The following is a 16,648-nucleotide window of genomic DNA, read 5'->3' on the forward strand; positions in this document are numbered from 1 at the left end:
GTATATTTTTGTCGCTAATATGCCTGTTTTATTTGTGCACAAATATTTGCACAAAAAGGAAATTGAAGTCACATTTTTGTCCCTCTTTTTTTAAAGCACCTATTCCCTCCTTTTAAAGCCTTGTTTTCCACTTTTCCGTGCGCATTTCTCCTCCTTATCTCACATATCCTTTTCCAATCAATCCCCATAGATTTTAAATCTATGCATCATCTGTTTCTATTGTTCCTTCAAAAGGTCCACTCATGCCGACGGACCAATTAAAACCTCTCCCTCCTCCGCCCCCTGCTCTATCTCCAACCCTTTCACCCCCATCTCTGACATTTTCCTCTCCATTTTAGTCCCACCTCCCAGAGAGACAGGGAGAGAGAGGGTGAGAGAGAGAGAGAGAGAGCTCACAGCCACCATCTCCTCTTCCTCCTCCTCTTCCTCCTCTCTCAGCTCCCCTTCTCCTCCCGCACACGCTCACTCTCCCTTCCCTCTGATGCCGACTGGATGCAGACGGGGGGATTTCCAGCAGCTTCCTGAGTCTGTCCTCCCTCTCCTCCTCTCCTCCCCTCCTCCTCCTCCTCCTCCTCCACCACCTCTTCTTCTTCCTTCAACCATCCGGAGCTTCTCCTCTTCTTCCTCCTCTTTTTCCTCCTGCTCCTGACCACCAGGATGTGGCACTCGGTGGCTCTGCTCCTCTCTGGATTCTGCGCTTTGATCCACGGTGAGCCTGCACGCTTGTCTGTCTTTCATTCTGGTTTGAGGAATCAGATTGCAGCAGCAGCCGCACTTTAGAAAGTGTGATTTTTAGAGGGATTCAAGTGTTTGAGTCGGTAGTTTTGATGATCAGTCTGTGAAATATGCAGCAGAATGAGAATTGGAAGTAGAAAAAAAAAGACCAGAGAAGACGAAAAGTGAGAATCTGGCTCACCTGTTTGCTTGCTTGCTGACTATTCTGCTATTTTTATCCGCTTTCTCATTCTTGTCACTGGATGCACAACAGACAGAGTTGACCTAAAGGTTAGACGCCTCTATTCGAGCTCTTTTAACAGGCTGATTGATCCGTGCAGCGAGGCACATGACAGAAGAAGAGCCAGAGCAGTCACAACGAATCATCGCTTTTTCCCCGTCCTCCTTCCACATGCCCGTACTCGTCCAAATCTGCATGTACGTCAGGGGATCTAACCCCCCCAGAAAACAGGTCACAGATCAATTCACTCGCACGTATAGATCGGGCTCTTCCATCTCGCCTCCCTTTTTTGTGATGTGATGTGATTCTGCGGGCCGAGCTGATGGAGCTCCGGGGCAGCAGAATGTAAAAAGCATGACAGTGGATGCCAGAGCTGAGAGGTGGAAGTTTCCCTGCAGGCGGTGACATGCTTTTTCTGTTTGTTTGCGTTTGCGAGACGAGAAAAGAGAAGTCCGATAAAATAAGAGAAAAGAGGCAGAAGTTTCAGACTGTATTTCTGCAGACGAAAACCTCTCGAACTCTGAGATTACTTATTCTAAAAGCCGAGAAATACAATCCCTCCGCAGGCCCTCTGGTCTGCATCTGCTTTCTTAGCGCTGTATTGATGTTGCATAACAACACACTGAGTGACATCTTCAAACACAAAGCCATATTTTAATTGCTTCGCTATAGCAACAAACACAGAAATCCTGCAGCCTATTATTGAATTCCCTGAGCGACAGCCTGGCATGACTGCGAGATTTAGACAACTGGAATACAAACACAGGACATTAATGAGTTTGGGTGAAGCCTGACTGTTTAATGGACCCACTGAGAAGAAGTAACCTGATGACATTTACATTTAAAATAGCTCTGACATTTCTGCACAGCCTGTTTACACTCTAATTTGTCGTGTCCATTGAAATCTCTGTTCAACATTTAGCGTGTGAAACCTCTGAGCATCGTTCTACATTCATTAAAGCCAGTTATCCCGAATATGTATTCCCTCTGTTTCTAATTAGATAACTTATTTGTTTACCGACTTTTCCGCACACTTCTTCTGCATCTTTCTCATCAAAGGTTAGCCCATAAAATCCAGGATAAGTGTGACTAACTGTATCAAAAACAGCAGTTATCATTTCTGCTAATTTCATCATTAAATCTCCCTCTACAACTTTTCCTCTGGATAAACTCACAGATAAGGAAGTTCAGTTCCTGAGGGCGTTAAGTCCTGATTTAATCAGCAATTTTAAAAATCTATTTTCAGCATATTTTTGCAGCCTGACTGTGCTCGCACCGAAAAGTGTATCTGATTCTGCTGTAGGGTCGTGCGGCCATTTTTATTTCTCTGACACAGGACTTCATCTTTTGATCAGGGCTTTGAAGGTGACCTCGGACGGTTCATTGTGGAGTGGTGTGCGATGTAATTGTTTTCCTGCCTCTCCAGTGTCTCTGCAGGGCCCCCACCAGAGGAACCTGCTCAAGAACCTCCTGAAGGACTACAACCGGATGGAGCGGCCGGTGGGCAACGACTCGCACCCGCTCACCGTCGTCTTCTCCCTCAGTCTGATTCAGATCATGGACGTGGTACGTGTCTGACAGCTGAAGAGAGACGGGAAACGTGGGGAGTAGAGAGTGGAGGATGACATCCACCAAACGCGATCGAGGACTGTAGGCTCTGTACATGGGGCGCCTGCTCCACCTACTGAGCTAAACCAGTTCATCTTAAACTGCATGTTCATCATCCAGCATGATGTCAGAGCACTCACATGAATTATTGAGTCATTTGCAGCCTCTAGTTTTGCTTTGTTAATAATTATGGAAATTTATTGAAATTATAATTTGCTGCCTAATTAGTGATTCATTATTTCACACGCCTGAAACTGTCATTTTAAGAACAATGTTACTGATAACAGCAGACTTTAAAAAGAAAGCTGTGGATTTATCGAAAAAGGAAACTTTTCTGATCTCTTGTGAGAACACAGTGAACAATTTCTAAGAACCGAGCCGTGCAACATTTTCTTTCTAATGTTTTGCAGGATGAGAAGAACCAGGTGCTCACCACTAACATATGGCTACGGATGGTAAGGACCCCTGAGTGAATATGCTGCTATTATAGGTTGAGCAATCTGGGAACCCATCGGCCATAGTCTGACGACGATTTAGCCTCTGGGGACAGCGATGAACGTGTCGGGCGCGTCCGGTTTCGCCAGCAGGTAGCGATAAACGACTTCCATTCAAGACTTCCTTTTGCTGCTGCATTGTTCACAGTCCAGTGTGCAACTTGAGAAGCGGCCGTGTGTTCAAATCAAAAGTGAAGCAAATTTCGCCCCTCTGGATATGTCAGCACAATAAATGCTGTCATTTCTTGGTTCATTAAATCCTCCGCAGGAGCGCCCGCTCATCTGCTCATCTGTTCTAGTGAATCTCAATTTCAATGTAAATAGTGACGGCGTCAGGGAATTTGATCTAGAACAGATTGTTAGCTTGACTTGCTGCAGATGTCTGTTGATAGAGATTAATAAGAAGTTAAATCGTCGTCAGATAGACGCTGATGGGAGCCGGGATGTCATTACGGCGGTTACGATCCACACGGACTGTTTTTCCGCATACGCTGCAGCCGGCTGATACGTGATTTGTGCGTGAAGCGCAGTGCAAACGGAAACCACACTTTCACTTGCTATCCCTGAAATCCACGTCCCTGCAGATTCTACATTTCTATGTGGAATCTGTAAATGTATATTACAAGTTTAGGGACTACTTTATGTGGTCTTTAACATTCCTGCACTCTATGAATCCTGTTCCAGAAGTATCTCTCTCTGACAGTTTAGACATACACAAAAGTCAAATGTTTCAGATCTATTATTCATGTGAGTTCTGTTAGATCTAAAGTGAGCAGCAGAGCAGCTCGCCTGTAGTCCTCTGGGATTCACTTTCTGTGTGTGTGTGTGTGTGTGTGTTTAGAGTTGGTTCGACCACTACCTCCAGTGGAACCAGAGCGAACACCCCGGCGTGAAAAACCTCCGCTTCACCACGGATCAGGTGTGGACGCCGGACATCCTGCTGTACAACAGGTAAAACACGCAGAAACACTCAAACGCACACGCCTCATACATCCACATTATATTCCAACAAGTCGTGTCACCCCCTCCCCCCTGTCCTTCCTCAGTGCAGATGACGACTTTGACTCCACCTTTAAGACCAACGTCCTGGTGAACTCCAGCGGCTACGCCGAGTATCTCCCTCCAGGTGAGTCACTCCTCTGCTCCCTCTCTCCCTCTTCCTATCACTCTATCATCTCCCCGCGGTGAAACGGCAGCCTCTCATTCTGCAGGCTCTGCACGTCGCCCTTGTTTGTACATTGACATTAATATTTTATTAGAATAAAACAGCATCCCTGGTTACTCGCTGGTTACAGATTCCCAGAGCTACCTATAAATAGGAGACGCCTCCGTTTCCTGTCTTAGCACAAACGCAAGACCTGTGCAAGCCTGTGAAAGGAGCATCTCCAGGGTTACCGCGGGTCTTTTGTACTTCCCCAGTCGCTTCTTTTAACGTCAGATTACAGCAGGTTGAGATTGAATGCCTGATGTCAGCAGGGGGTTGAGTTGAATGGCCTTCTGATGTAAAAGTCAAGGACTGCGAGCGCAGAAGCATCCCTATTAATTCTATTCAGCGGCCATGTTTATTAATAGGCTGCTGCTGAATGTAAATACAGCTCCTTATTGCTGTGATTTGGACCCGTTCCAATTAGGGGGAATATAAAAAGATAGCGCAGAGGAGGAGAGGGTTTAACACGGAAGAGATGAGAAAGAAATAAGAGAAGAATGAGCAGCTTTTTCTGACTCCCGCGCACATGCCAGGTTGCAATTCCTGAGGTCTTTTTCCGGGCCGTTTTCTGTCAGTAAATAAAAGGCAACAGGTCTGTGGGTGGCAGGTTTCGGAGCGGGAGCTTGACACACAGTAAATAATTCAAAGGCGGAGGATGCCAGGTGTCTGCTGCATACCATCATTTGAAGAACGCCTCTCGTAGCTGCAGATGATGTTCTGTTTCTGCTGCGTTTGGGGCTTAATGGCAAAACAGGAGATAAGGTGTAACAGGTTTTTAGCTCCAATCTGGACGAGGCGACATTTGCAAACAGGGAATTCTTGTCTGTGGGCGTCGTAATGCCTTCGTAGGAAGCGGGTTTCAGGATGATGGAGTTTTATTTAGGTAAATATGCTTCGAGGAAAAAGAGGGAGAGAGGGAGGCGGAGGTTGTTCCAAGCTGCAGAAAAATCCAGGTGTCTTGTTTGCGTTGCTTCGAGGATATCTGCGAAAAGCAGATTGCGTGAACGTGCACAGATCAGTGGACTGCAAAGGGAAGTGCTTTTACCCTACCCAGAGTAATTTACAGCCTCAGGAGCTCATAACCGGAGCAATTATGAAGACATCATCCCTTATGAAGCAAAGGGAACCTAGTGTCAGTAACCTGATCTGAGAGGGCAGAGAGAGTGCATTAACTTTGTCATTTCTCCTTTGAATCCAACCTGCTCACCTCCTTCCTCTCCTCCAAACTCAGCTCTGATTCCCCTCCGAGGCCTGATTTGCATGTCGGCGGCCTCATAATGAGCGTCTTTGAGGGCTGTGAGGCTTCATTGACATTTCAGTTCTGTGTTCGTCTGAACGTCTCAGCCGACTTGATTCGTTTATTTCAGTAATTACTCCGAGGGCTGGAGTCTGCCAGCGACCACTGCGAGGATCATTGCGACTCTTTGTTTGGGGGCGGATGTCTAGCTGCAAGTGTGTCTTCTATGATTTTTGCGCCTGCCTACGCGTGCATTTACTCCGTATAATAAAAGTGGTCATCTGATTAGGGCACAGAGCACAATCTCTCTTTCCTCAGTGTCACTGTTGATGCTTCCTTCTGTGTGTACAACCAGCATGTTTGTGCAGAAGAGAATATATGAAGCCTGTGAATGACGACGCTGCTGCCAGGTTTCTTTGATGGGAGCTTGTTTCTAATCTAGTGTACTTCTCCAGCCTCCAAACTCAATTTCAGAACTCTCTGTAGACTTGCACAATGTTTATATAAAAAATCCTTTGGCAGCGTGCTCTCTTTTTTTTGGAATGCAGCGTTTCTGTATGAAATTGTGTTTGAGTTACTGCTCTATAGAGCTGCCGAGATATGAATGAGCGGCGCATTCTGACAGGCGACTTGATATTCAGCGCAGGTTTTTCCTGCACATCACAAGTGCTCCTCTGACACTTCCCTCTCTTGTCACCTCTGTGCCGGGAACTTGCAGGGGTCAATGTTGTCATTTAGTCGATTTAATGTGAAGCTTTGACTCTTTGCTCTTTTTGTTTCCCTTTGTCTGTCTCTCTCTCTCTCAGGAATCTTTATGAGCACATGCAACGTGGACGTCCGCTGGTTCCCTTTTGACATCCAGAGGTGCGAGCTGAAGTTCGGCTCCTGGACGTACGACGGCTGGCTGCTCGACCTCCAAATGAACGAGGCTGACGTCTCAGGCTACATGCCCAACGGAGAGTGGGACCTGATAGGTGAGGAGGGTGGAAGCATCAAAAACATCCAGCTACAGAGCTTGTGGGTTAAATTCTCTCTGTCCATGTTCTTGCAGGAGTTCCAGGCGCCAGAAACGAGGCCTTCTACGACTGCTGTAAGGAGCCGTACCCGGATGTGACGTTTGTCGTGACGATACGGAGGCGGACGCTCTACTACGCCCTGAACCTGCTCATCCCCTGCGTGCTGCTGTCCTCGATGACGCTGCTCATCTTTGTGCTGCCGGCCGACTCTGGGGAGAAGATCTCACTGGGTGAGTGGATCAAAAAGAGCAATGATGGAGGAAATATTCGGAGAAAAGGCAGCTGCATGCAGATAACCCATGAAGCAGCAGCAGAGCGCTTGGGAGGTCTATGTGTCGTTATAGTTCCGACTGGTAATCTGATTGGATGAGAGGCATTCCATGAGTGCTGATATAGAGAACAACACCACTGGGACTTTTCACTCTGTGTGTCACTCCGCCTCAGCCAGGTGTATTGTTAATTAACATTACAGCTATCAGACAAAGTAGCTTGTACAGACAAGCTACTTTGTCTGATAGCTGTAATGTAAATTAGATTCAAAGTAGCGGGAGAATGTTTGGGTTGCTTGGCAACAGTCAAGCTTCAGTTGACGTGTGGATCTAGTTGACTCAATCTGTTGTTTGATTATTACTGTTTACTACTATTTAGCATCACTCACTCTCATGTGATAGTGCTTAATTTATATCTTTAAAGAATATTTAAAGCTCCTGTGAGGAGCCTTCAGTTTGTGTTGATTCCGGCGCCCCCTGTGGACAAAGCCGTACCTCTCATCTCTTTGCGGATTTTGTCCTGTACATGCTTTTAAGTGTTTTTTTTTAAGCAAAAAATCTTATCCTGCTTTCTTTAACAGTCATATGTATCACTCACTTTAAATGTTTGCCCTGGAAAATGCAAAGGCAGCGTGCAGTTAATCGCTTCGCCAGACACCAGCAGTTTCAGGCATTAAAAATAACTATATAGAAATAATCAATCTCGTTGCTGATGGTCTCTTTTGCTTTTGTAAATCATATAGAGTCATCAGAATTAATTTCAGTGTGTTTCATAACCAGCAAAAAACTCGTCACAGGAGCTTTAAAAACAATATTCACTCATGTCAGTGACGCGATACACATTCCTCCCACTGGTTTCCTACTATTCTACTAATCTATATGTGGCGGTATCACACAGAAATGAAGCAATGAAGGCAGAATAGAAAACACAACTCAAAGATCTGAATCCACTTTGAGTACAAGGGGTCTTCAGATGAAGAAAACTAACCAATGGAAACTAAGAACAACCGTGGACCACTGACTGTATAAAACAGGAGAATATAGCCCCCGTTGGTTACCGTTGGTAACAACCATGGTTGTTTGGCCTGCTGTTTCCAACCTTTCAATTTAGCATTTTCACCTACATGTGCACTATCATGTTTTTTTGCGGGGCAGTGGTGAGGATGTTTGAACCAGAGAGGTTGAGTTCAGGGACTCTAATCCGCTGAGGTGACACCCAAACACCCAAATGTACCTCAAAGCGATCACCTGTAGAGATCAATCCCCTGTACAGTTTTCAAGAATGGGGAAATCAAGAAATGTTAGGGTGATTAAACAATGAGTCCAACAGAGATGCAACATGTTTTCATTTTGATTGGATCGCACCAATGACCAGCTGGAACATCTACATTAAAAATGACGCACCACTCCCTTCCCTTAACTTCCAGTCTACCCATGAAGCGTCCGTAAACACATCAAATCTGAGACTCCATGCTCCGGGGTGTGAATGAAGAAGTGTATCTCGCATGGCTGCCACAAACTAAACTTTCATCTTCCTTTAACGAAGGCAAAAATAAAATGAAAGGGTGTCACTGAAGACGTAGGGACGGGATGAAAGAGGCAAAGGAAGAAGGTGTGGAGCTGAGAGGGAGGAGAGGGATTACAGGATGAAATAGAAAGACGATAAATGCGAGCAGCCGGAGGAACAGAGACGGATGGGTGTGGGTTGGGTGTAGTGAAAGTGGAGCTCAGACAGGAGAAGAATTCAGGAGGGATGAGAGAGGACGACACGAAGAGAGAGGGAGGAATGATGAGGAGGAGAAGGTGGGAGACAATCAAATCAAACTATAATAGGCTGGAAAGAGCGGGAGGAAGTGGAGCTGCGAGCTAACAGCAGCCGCTAATACATTTTAATATCTGCTTGGACCTGTTTGGAGCACAAGATGGATGATGTTTTCCTCAACAGCACGGTTAAAACTCCAGAAAACACGGACTCTAGACGGTCCTGAGCTAAAGGATAAGTCCATTTATTGAACAGAGGATTAATGGAAAAGTCTTTTGCAATCTTGATAATGGATCTTCTGTTTCTGCCAATTGTAGAGCAAAAAAACGTTAGATTTTATGGCTCTTTTAAAGAGGGGCTATCATGCTAATTTCAAGCTTCATATTTCACTATGTGATACCTGTGGAGTAGCTTAGCATAATTTACACAAAAAAAAACTCTCTCACACTGGTGCTCGGTGCAGGCCCTCATACAGCCTCTGCCTGAAATGACTCAGTCAGCTCTGTCCCTTTAAGAAACCCCGCCCCTACCTGCCCCCTTTCCTCTGATTGGCCAGCTTTCCGAAGCCTGCCGAGGGGCAGAAATCAGTGTTTGAGGCACCCTCCTATCCTGTGGCCGTGTTAAAGAGTTGTCGGCAAAGAGTTCATTTTTCTGATTTGAAATGAAAGTCTGCTGCTCTTGTCTTGACTGATGTCTTTCCTTCACAGCCAAATAAACACTTTCTCCAACACATTCTTAACCAACTTGACGAGCAGAGCCGTTGCGCAGAGTGGTGGGGTGTAAAAAAAATTCAGAGGCAGACTGAGCTGCTGGGTGGGCGTGTCTGTGAACTGTGGCAAGAGCAGGAAGTTCTGCTGCGTCTCGAGCAGATGCCCAAATATAGAGTCTCCCCAATTTGTGACATCACAGAGTGAAGAATCTGGAGAAGTCTGTCTAAAACCTGGCGTTCACAGCAGCCTGCAGGCTGAGACTTTTTTAGCAGGGGATTACGCCAACATACTTTCACCTACAGATCTGAAACTTCACCCACGTTTAGTCTGGACATATTTGATAGACAAAGATTAATCAAGACAACAGTCACTAGACTATTAGAATAAAACTACTCATTAATTGCAGCCTAATTTCTGACATATCATCATTGTAATGTCTTTGTTCCAGGCTGATTTTCCCCAATATAAATGGAGATAAATGCTTCTTTGACGCGGGTGGGAGGGAACTCGGAGAGAAGCAGCGACAGCTTTGTCAAAGAATATCCCTAACCTCAATACAGGATGCATTACGCAGCATTTCTCCACAGGGAAAAAAAATGCAAAGCCTTACACACACGGCCAATTAACCTATTGATGTAATTAAGGCTAGTGAATTGATTAGGAGGAGAGAGCTTACACACTGCCTTCCAGGAAAATACTCCGTCACTCCCCCCCCCGATGGAGGAGGCACGGGGACAAAGTGGCCGAGCCTTCCGGGTCAGAGGACGCTGCTTTTAAAGGGAATAAGTGTCATTTCTGAGAACAATGACATAATAAAAGCAACATTTTTAATTCCCTTAATATCCTTCGTTCATAATTTATCACAGGACCTGGGAGTTTTAATTGAATGCTTCTGAGTTATGCCAGCAAAGCACTCCTTAGATTCTCTGTTTGAGAAGGGAGACAGATAGTGTGGAGGTGGATAAATGAAGATGGAGATGAGGCTCAGAGCGGGAGTGACTGAGGCGTGTGTGTGTGTGTGTGGGCTGTTTGCTGTGCGGAAGTGCTTTTTGCAGCTGGGGTACAGAATGTCAAGATGTAATTCACTGTATGAGCATTAGCTGCCCATTTACATAAATCGAAACGTGGTCTCATCCTGAGTGTGACCATTTATCAAAATACCCAAACACACTCATTTAGTTCCTCCAAGCAAAGTACCGCTACTCAGACAGGGAACTAACCTGAACCACGATGTTGTCTCTGTCCATCTGCAGGTATCACCGTGTTGCTGTCTCTCACTGTTTTCATGCTGCTGGTTGCAGAGATCATGCCGGCCACGTCTGACTCCGTCCCTCTCATAGGTATGTGTTCACATGGTTCCTAATGAGCACGTTGTCTAACTGGACTTACTGTATGTCATCCAATGAAAACATATTTCTGTTGTCAATGTGAAATCAAAACGTCCTAGTTTCCAATTTCTATCAGACAGTGACGATCGATATTTGCTCTCTCGTGTTAAAACTTTCAGTCGTGCTTCCTCGTGGTGAAATGTAGGAACGAGCCACTAATGAGCTTCTGTAGTTTAAAATAAAGTCAGTTTTATTCATAAGGCTTTAATTCGGCAATGTTGTGCTTTGAGCTGAATGCTAACGCCAGCATGCTAACACTAACAATTCTGACGAGCTGATATTTATCAGGTATAACGCTTTTTTTAACACGTGCTGTTTAGCACGTAACACAAAGCTCATGAGAACGTCATAACTTTGCAAATATTTGGTCATAAACAAAAGTATTGGATGATAATGATGCTACATTCACGTATGTGGTCCGATTCTTTTCAATGGCTCTTTGGTACAAACGAAGGGTACCGAGTTGTACTTGATAGTTATTCTTTGTATCATTGCGGCCCAACTTTCACTGCTTGCCCTGAATCCACTGCCCTTGTTCCAACCCCCGTACCGTTGGTGTCACTAACCGTCATAGCTGGTTAGCCAACTGCAAATGAATGCTAAAAGAAGACAAACCCCACTCTCCTTTTGTTTACATTTACATAAGTCCCTTTTACACTGCCAGTTCAAGTCGGGATTATTACACCTGTTACACCTCTGTCGTTCCACCTCTGAGCCGGCATCAGAGGTAGTAACGGAGACGAAATGGCGTCAGTGTTGAGCTGGCAGGGCGGAACAGTGCTGTGTGTGTATGTGAAGCTAGCGCAGTTTTTTTACACCTCGCACATGTTTGGCTTCGGCAACGCCGGAATGCTGTAAAAACACACAGTGGGCGGCTTTACGCCGGAGTTGCTTGGTCCAATGTAAAATGGCAAAGGCGGCATGACGGCGGAGCTTAGTTACGGCGCTGTGGAGGAACCGCTAGCTAGTCACAAGATGTAGACGTGTTGAGGGTAAAAATTAGCTAAACATGAAAATACAGCAGAAAAGATTAAAACAAAAGGATTGGAGCCATTCCTATCCTAATTGAGAATTCTAGAGGAAAAGTTTTTCATCCTGAAGGCAACGTGAACATCTGTACCAAATTTCATGCCAATGGTTGCTGACAAATTAAACTCAAAACACAGATGTCGACATCTTGGTGGGGCTGTGAGGATCACCAAAGTCATTTGTATTCTTCAACCGGGATCATGAAATCTTCATGGCAAACTATCCAAGAGTCTGATCCAAAGTCGTAGCCTGATCCACATCACACATCTTTGCAATCTGTCCTGAACATCAACAGTTTGGATTCGTAGAAACAGCACGAAATAAAGAAAACAATACACAGCTACACTTTACTACACAGTGGCAGAGCTACAACATGCCAAAAAACTCAGAGCAACTGAATTTATTTTAGCCATCTGCTCGCCTTACAACTTAATTGGCTAAATTGATTGCGGGCGCACCGCCGGAAATTATGTTTAGTGAGCTTAAATTTGCAGTCAGAGACAGATGCACGGCCATCTTTGCCTAAAGACACAAATCCTGGTCATTAAAAAATTAGAATAAAAAATTGGAGTCATAATCACCAGAGCGCTGCCTTCAGCATATTTTGTAGAGTAAATAACTCCCCTGATGCAGCCTTGATATGTTCAATGATTTAACAAACATAATGTTGGTACTAGCAGGCAGTAGAGTCAGAGGCCGGTCCGTTACATTGAAATTAATGGTAATATTCAGTTATTTCTTTGGAGGAGCTTCTCTCACTGGAATGGTGATTTCATATATTCTACATGGTCAGAGAATACTGGTGAAAAGCATAGAGGTGTATTATCTGATAACCCTGCAGAAAGTAGTAAGAAATTGCAGTGCATTGAAAATGGTGTACTATATCACGGCTCCTTTCTCCCCTCCGCCCAGGTCAGTACTTTGCCAGTATAATGATCATCGTTGGGATGTCAGTCATCGCCACGGTAATCGTCCTGCAGTATCATCACCACGATCCAAACGGAGGAAACATGCCCAAATGGGTGAGGCTGAGCTCAAGCTCTTCATCATAACACCACGTGCATTATGGCTTACATGCATCATGCTTACAGCTTGTTAAACCCTGTAAACGCCCCATTTCAGATATGAGCTATAGCTACTGTTAATCTCTTTTTCAGCGTTAGCTTCACACTTCGAATCTCATCCATCTGCTTGCGCTACCTGTGCTCCCATATGACAGTTTCCTTTCTCCCTCTCGTTCTCTGACTTCCTTGGCTATGACTCATCCGGCAGTGTCAGTCTGTCTGAGCGTGCTCATCAGATGCTTCACCACAGACTTCAACAGGAGAGTGTTTCAAAGAGCTCTGGATATGTGGGCGGATTCGATTTGACTCCCTCGTCTTATTTCCCTTGCCTTCTTTTTCGTGCTTAAAAAATGCATCAGGCCTTTTTGGGAAAAAGTTTTGCTCCAAACTGAATACATGAAAAAGTAAAACGTGGGAAAAGGGGACTAAAATAACAGCATGAAATATAAAAATGATATTCAGTTGGTTAAGAAGATGGCTGCTCTTTCCTGTTAGAACATTTTCCTCCTATTTAAATGAATACATGACAAGAATTGGCAGGTCTACATTTATCAATGCATGTACAAATATAGCTGGGCTGCATAAGCGTGCAGATGCTCCATCTATTGATACACTACAAGGACGCTCTGTTGATGGATGGCCTCTTCATACGCTCGATGGCCAATTAACAAGATAATTGATGTGGTTCAGATGAGTGCATCGAACCAGCGCAGTTCATAATCGCAGCTACGGACAAACACAACATAAACAGCAACAACAAGGAGCGTTACCTGGCCGGTTAACAAACACTCGGTGGAGACTAATTGAGCGGTCATCTGGACATTAGCTTCTCATTAGGTGCCAGACACCCATCTGGAGGCTGTTGGGCCGATGTGCCCTTTCAGGGGACATGTAGGGAGGGTTTTTGTAAGAGAGACAGAAGGAGAGCAAGGGGGAAAAAAAGAGAAGAATTGAATTTTATAACAGCGGCTAATTTTCTCTTTATCTGAATACTGCTGAGCATTATTGCACGCTCATTACAGTCAAGAGACACTAATCTTACAGTCAATCTCACTGATTCCACTGTTTAAATTTAATGCTGTCTTTTTAAGTCTCCTCTCTGCTGGAAATTCATTTATAACTAAAAATCTTCTTCGCCTCAGGCACTTTAACAAGGCGTCCCTGAGGAGCACGTACGTCTACTTATACAAGTGCAGCTGCATTTTGAACAAGACGCAGAAGGTTGAAAACAGCACTAGCGTCAATCCGACAATCAAATGAGGCTGTTCACTACGCTTAACTGTTGCCATGTGAAGGTCAAGATGTGTGGGTGGCGATTAGCACTTTAAAGCTTTCTTGTTGTTTCTTTGCCTCCTCGTGTGCTTTTGTTCTCTGCTGCTTCCTGTCCCCCGCTCTCATCTTTACATATCCTTGGTCTTTGTATTCCTCTCTACAGGTGCAGCTCGTCTTGCTGCAGTGGGTGGCTTGGTTCCTGCGCATGAAGCGTCCAGGAGAGAACGACGACCCAGAGCGCCCCCCATGTGCCCCCCACCTGCGGCGCTGCTCCTCGGGCTCCCAGAGCGGCAGCATCCCGAACCCTCCGGACCCCACCCTGCATCCGCTGCACCCACAGAACCTGGCTCCTCTCCAAACGGGGCCCCTCCACGCGGGGCACCCTCACCTCCACGCCCAGTCCAGCGCCAACAACAACGGGAACCTTCTCTACATGGGCTTCCAGAGCATGGACGACCCTTCGATGCTCTCGGAGTCTCTCCAGAGGAATAACCTCTCCTCAGGGCCTCCGCGGGTAGCAGGAAGCCCACCCCCGCATCTGCCGTCTCAGTTCTGCAGCTCCCCACCCCCTCCTACACCCAATATGGATACTGTAGGCTGCCCAAGCACTGTCTCCAGCGGAGGGGGCTTTGGAGGTGGACCTGGAGGGCTTGGAGGCTGCTCATCTTCAGGGATAGGAGACCCACAACTACAGGCGATTTTGGAGGAGGTGCGTTACATGGCGGACCGTTTCCGGGAGCAGGACGAGACCGAGAGCATGGCCGACCAGTGGAAATTTGCAGGCGCTGTTATCGACCGCCTTTGTCTGGTGGCGTTCAGCGTTTTCAACATCATATGCACCATCTCTATCCTCATGTCCGCTCCAAACTTTGTAGAGGCTATTTCGAAGGATTTTGTTTGAACAAAAAGGGGGAGAAAAAAAGAAGGAGAAGCGTGAAGGAAAGGATGAGGGGAATTAAGTATAGGATGAAGGATGGAGTGGGCCCGGATCCAAGGAAACACAATTTCCAGTGGACTGTGGGCTCTGTGATTTGTGATCGCGAGAGAACTTGGAAATAGAAAAAAACAAATGGTTTTCTTTGCAATACATCCTGTTTTGTAACTGAAATATAAGATGAGGAAGGGGTGAACTTAAATGAGATTAGGATGAGCCGGATGCTTTATCAGATTGTCGACAAGGTGGAAAGGATTTTTGTGGTTAACTCAAAGACCTTCCCCCAAAATTAGGAGAAAGATACGTCAGGAAGAGGAAAAGAAAGAGAAGATGATGAGTCCAATGTTACCTCTAGAGGGAAAGCTCTTAAAGCAAGGGAGAGATTGAGAGAGTAAGAGGGGGAAAGAGACAGGCATTAGACAGGGCCAGATAAATAAGACAGACATCTGGCTGCTTTATTTTCTCGAGCAGGGAAGACGGTCCTTCACTCCCACATGTTGAGAAAAGACTGCATCGTTTAAAGTGATGTGAGCAGGAGCGTTTGGGCAGAAGAGAAAGAGACTTTTACAAGGACAGACAACAAAGAGCGGTTGTGAAGGAACACTTCATCCCTCTTGACATTGGTTAGAGTTGGGGCGGAGTAAGCAGACTGACGCTCGGGTATTTAAAAGCAGACTGAAGATCAGCGACGCTGCGGCAGAGAGAGAAAGAAGAGGATCTCATCTATCATTCAATCACAATCATCTAATGACCGTCAAATTGAAAGACCTTGGATAATCTTTAAGACTAATCAGCTTTTAAAAGATGGAGTCCCCTCTCTGCTCACAAACCACTTTAAATTTTCAAGGCCTTATCTGTTTGAGATGATTGCCAATCTGCAACAATCAGCAGAGATCAAAAGCTGCACAGCGGCGGGCACAGTGAGCTGTGCTTATCCCGACAGGAAACTGAATTAACGGGTCATCAACGATGCAATGGCCAGTAGCTGCACCACAGTGGAGGCTTGAACCAATTATGACTCATTTAGCAGTTACCTAACTGTATCCGGCAGGTCCTAATACACAGAGGAATCTCATTGGATTGAACGCGAAAGGTTTAAAACTAAAATGGGAAGTCTTTAAAAGAACACGAGAGGCACAAAAAAGAGATATGACCAGTAAAAATGCCCAAATTTGTCACATCAGATTCCCGTCAGATGCCTTCTGGGTTTTACAGCTTCATGAGTGATTTTGCATCTATCTAAAATGAGAAATGAGAGTTACATAGAGCTGTTTTTCATGAGTTTGACTCCAGTCGCTAAGGGGTGATTTAAAAGGTTTCAATTTAAAGTCCGACCTTCAGTGAGAGAGCATCTGTAGAAAATTGCAACCATTAAATATAACGGGTCGTAAATTAGTTTGGGTTGGATGGAATTGAACTCTTTCTTCCACTATTTGCTGCGAGTCAGACACCCCTAATTAACTTCCTTGCGTCTCTGCTACCAGCTCTTTATGAATGCAAGGTTAGCCTAGCTCAGCTCAATTTATAGCTATGTCTATCAGTTTAAATGTAAAATGTTCCCAAGGTTGACTGTTTGACCTTACCAAATTACAAGTTGTGTTATGCATAAAATGAGTGAGGAAATAAGATCTACTTTTCATTACCTATTAGGTACTTTAGACAAGAGCTAGCGTTAGGATTCGACCACTTAGAAGCAGAAACAA

At 45.3% G+C, this 16,648-nt stretch overlaps 1 protein-coding gene across 1 annotated transcript; it reads left to right on the forward strand.

The window, feature by feature from the left end:
* Positions 1 to 657: 657 nt before the first annotated feature.
* chrna11 (cholinergic receptor, nicotinic, alpha 11) lies at positions 658 to 16,393 on the forward strand. Its single transcript, XM_069681317.1, has 10 exons — positions 658 to 709; positions 2,382 to 2,521; positions 2,974 to 3,018; positions 3,899 to 4,008; positions 4,104 to 4,183; positions 6,308 to 6,475; positions 6,553 to 6,747; positions 10,512 to 10,598; positions 12,588 to 12,697; positions 14,175 to 16,393. Exons 1-10 carry the CDS (start codon positions 658 to 660, stop codon positions 14,910 to 14,912), a joined length of 1,725 nt encoding a protein of 574 aa, XP_069537418.1. The 3' UTR covers positions 14,913 to 16,393.
* The last annotated feature ends 255 nt before the right edge of the window (positions 16,394 to 16,648 follow it).

This window comes from Semicossyphus pulcher, unplaced genomic scaffold, assembly GCF_022749685.1.
Source record: "Semicossyphus pulcher isolate SPU_LCO1_2020_fin unplaced genomic scaffold, fSemPul1.0.p SCAF_5, whole genome shotgun sequence".
NCBI classification, from domain to species: domain Eukaryota; kingdom Metazoa; phylum Chordata; class Actinopteri; order Labriformes; family Labridae; genus Semicossyphus; species Semicossyphus pulcher.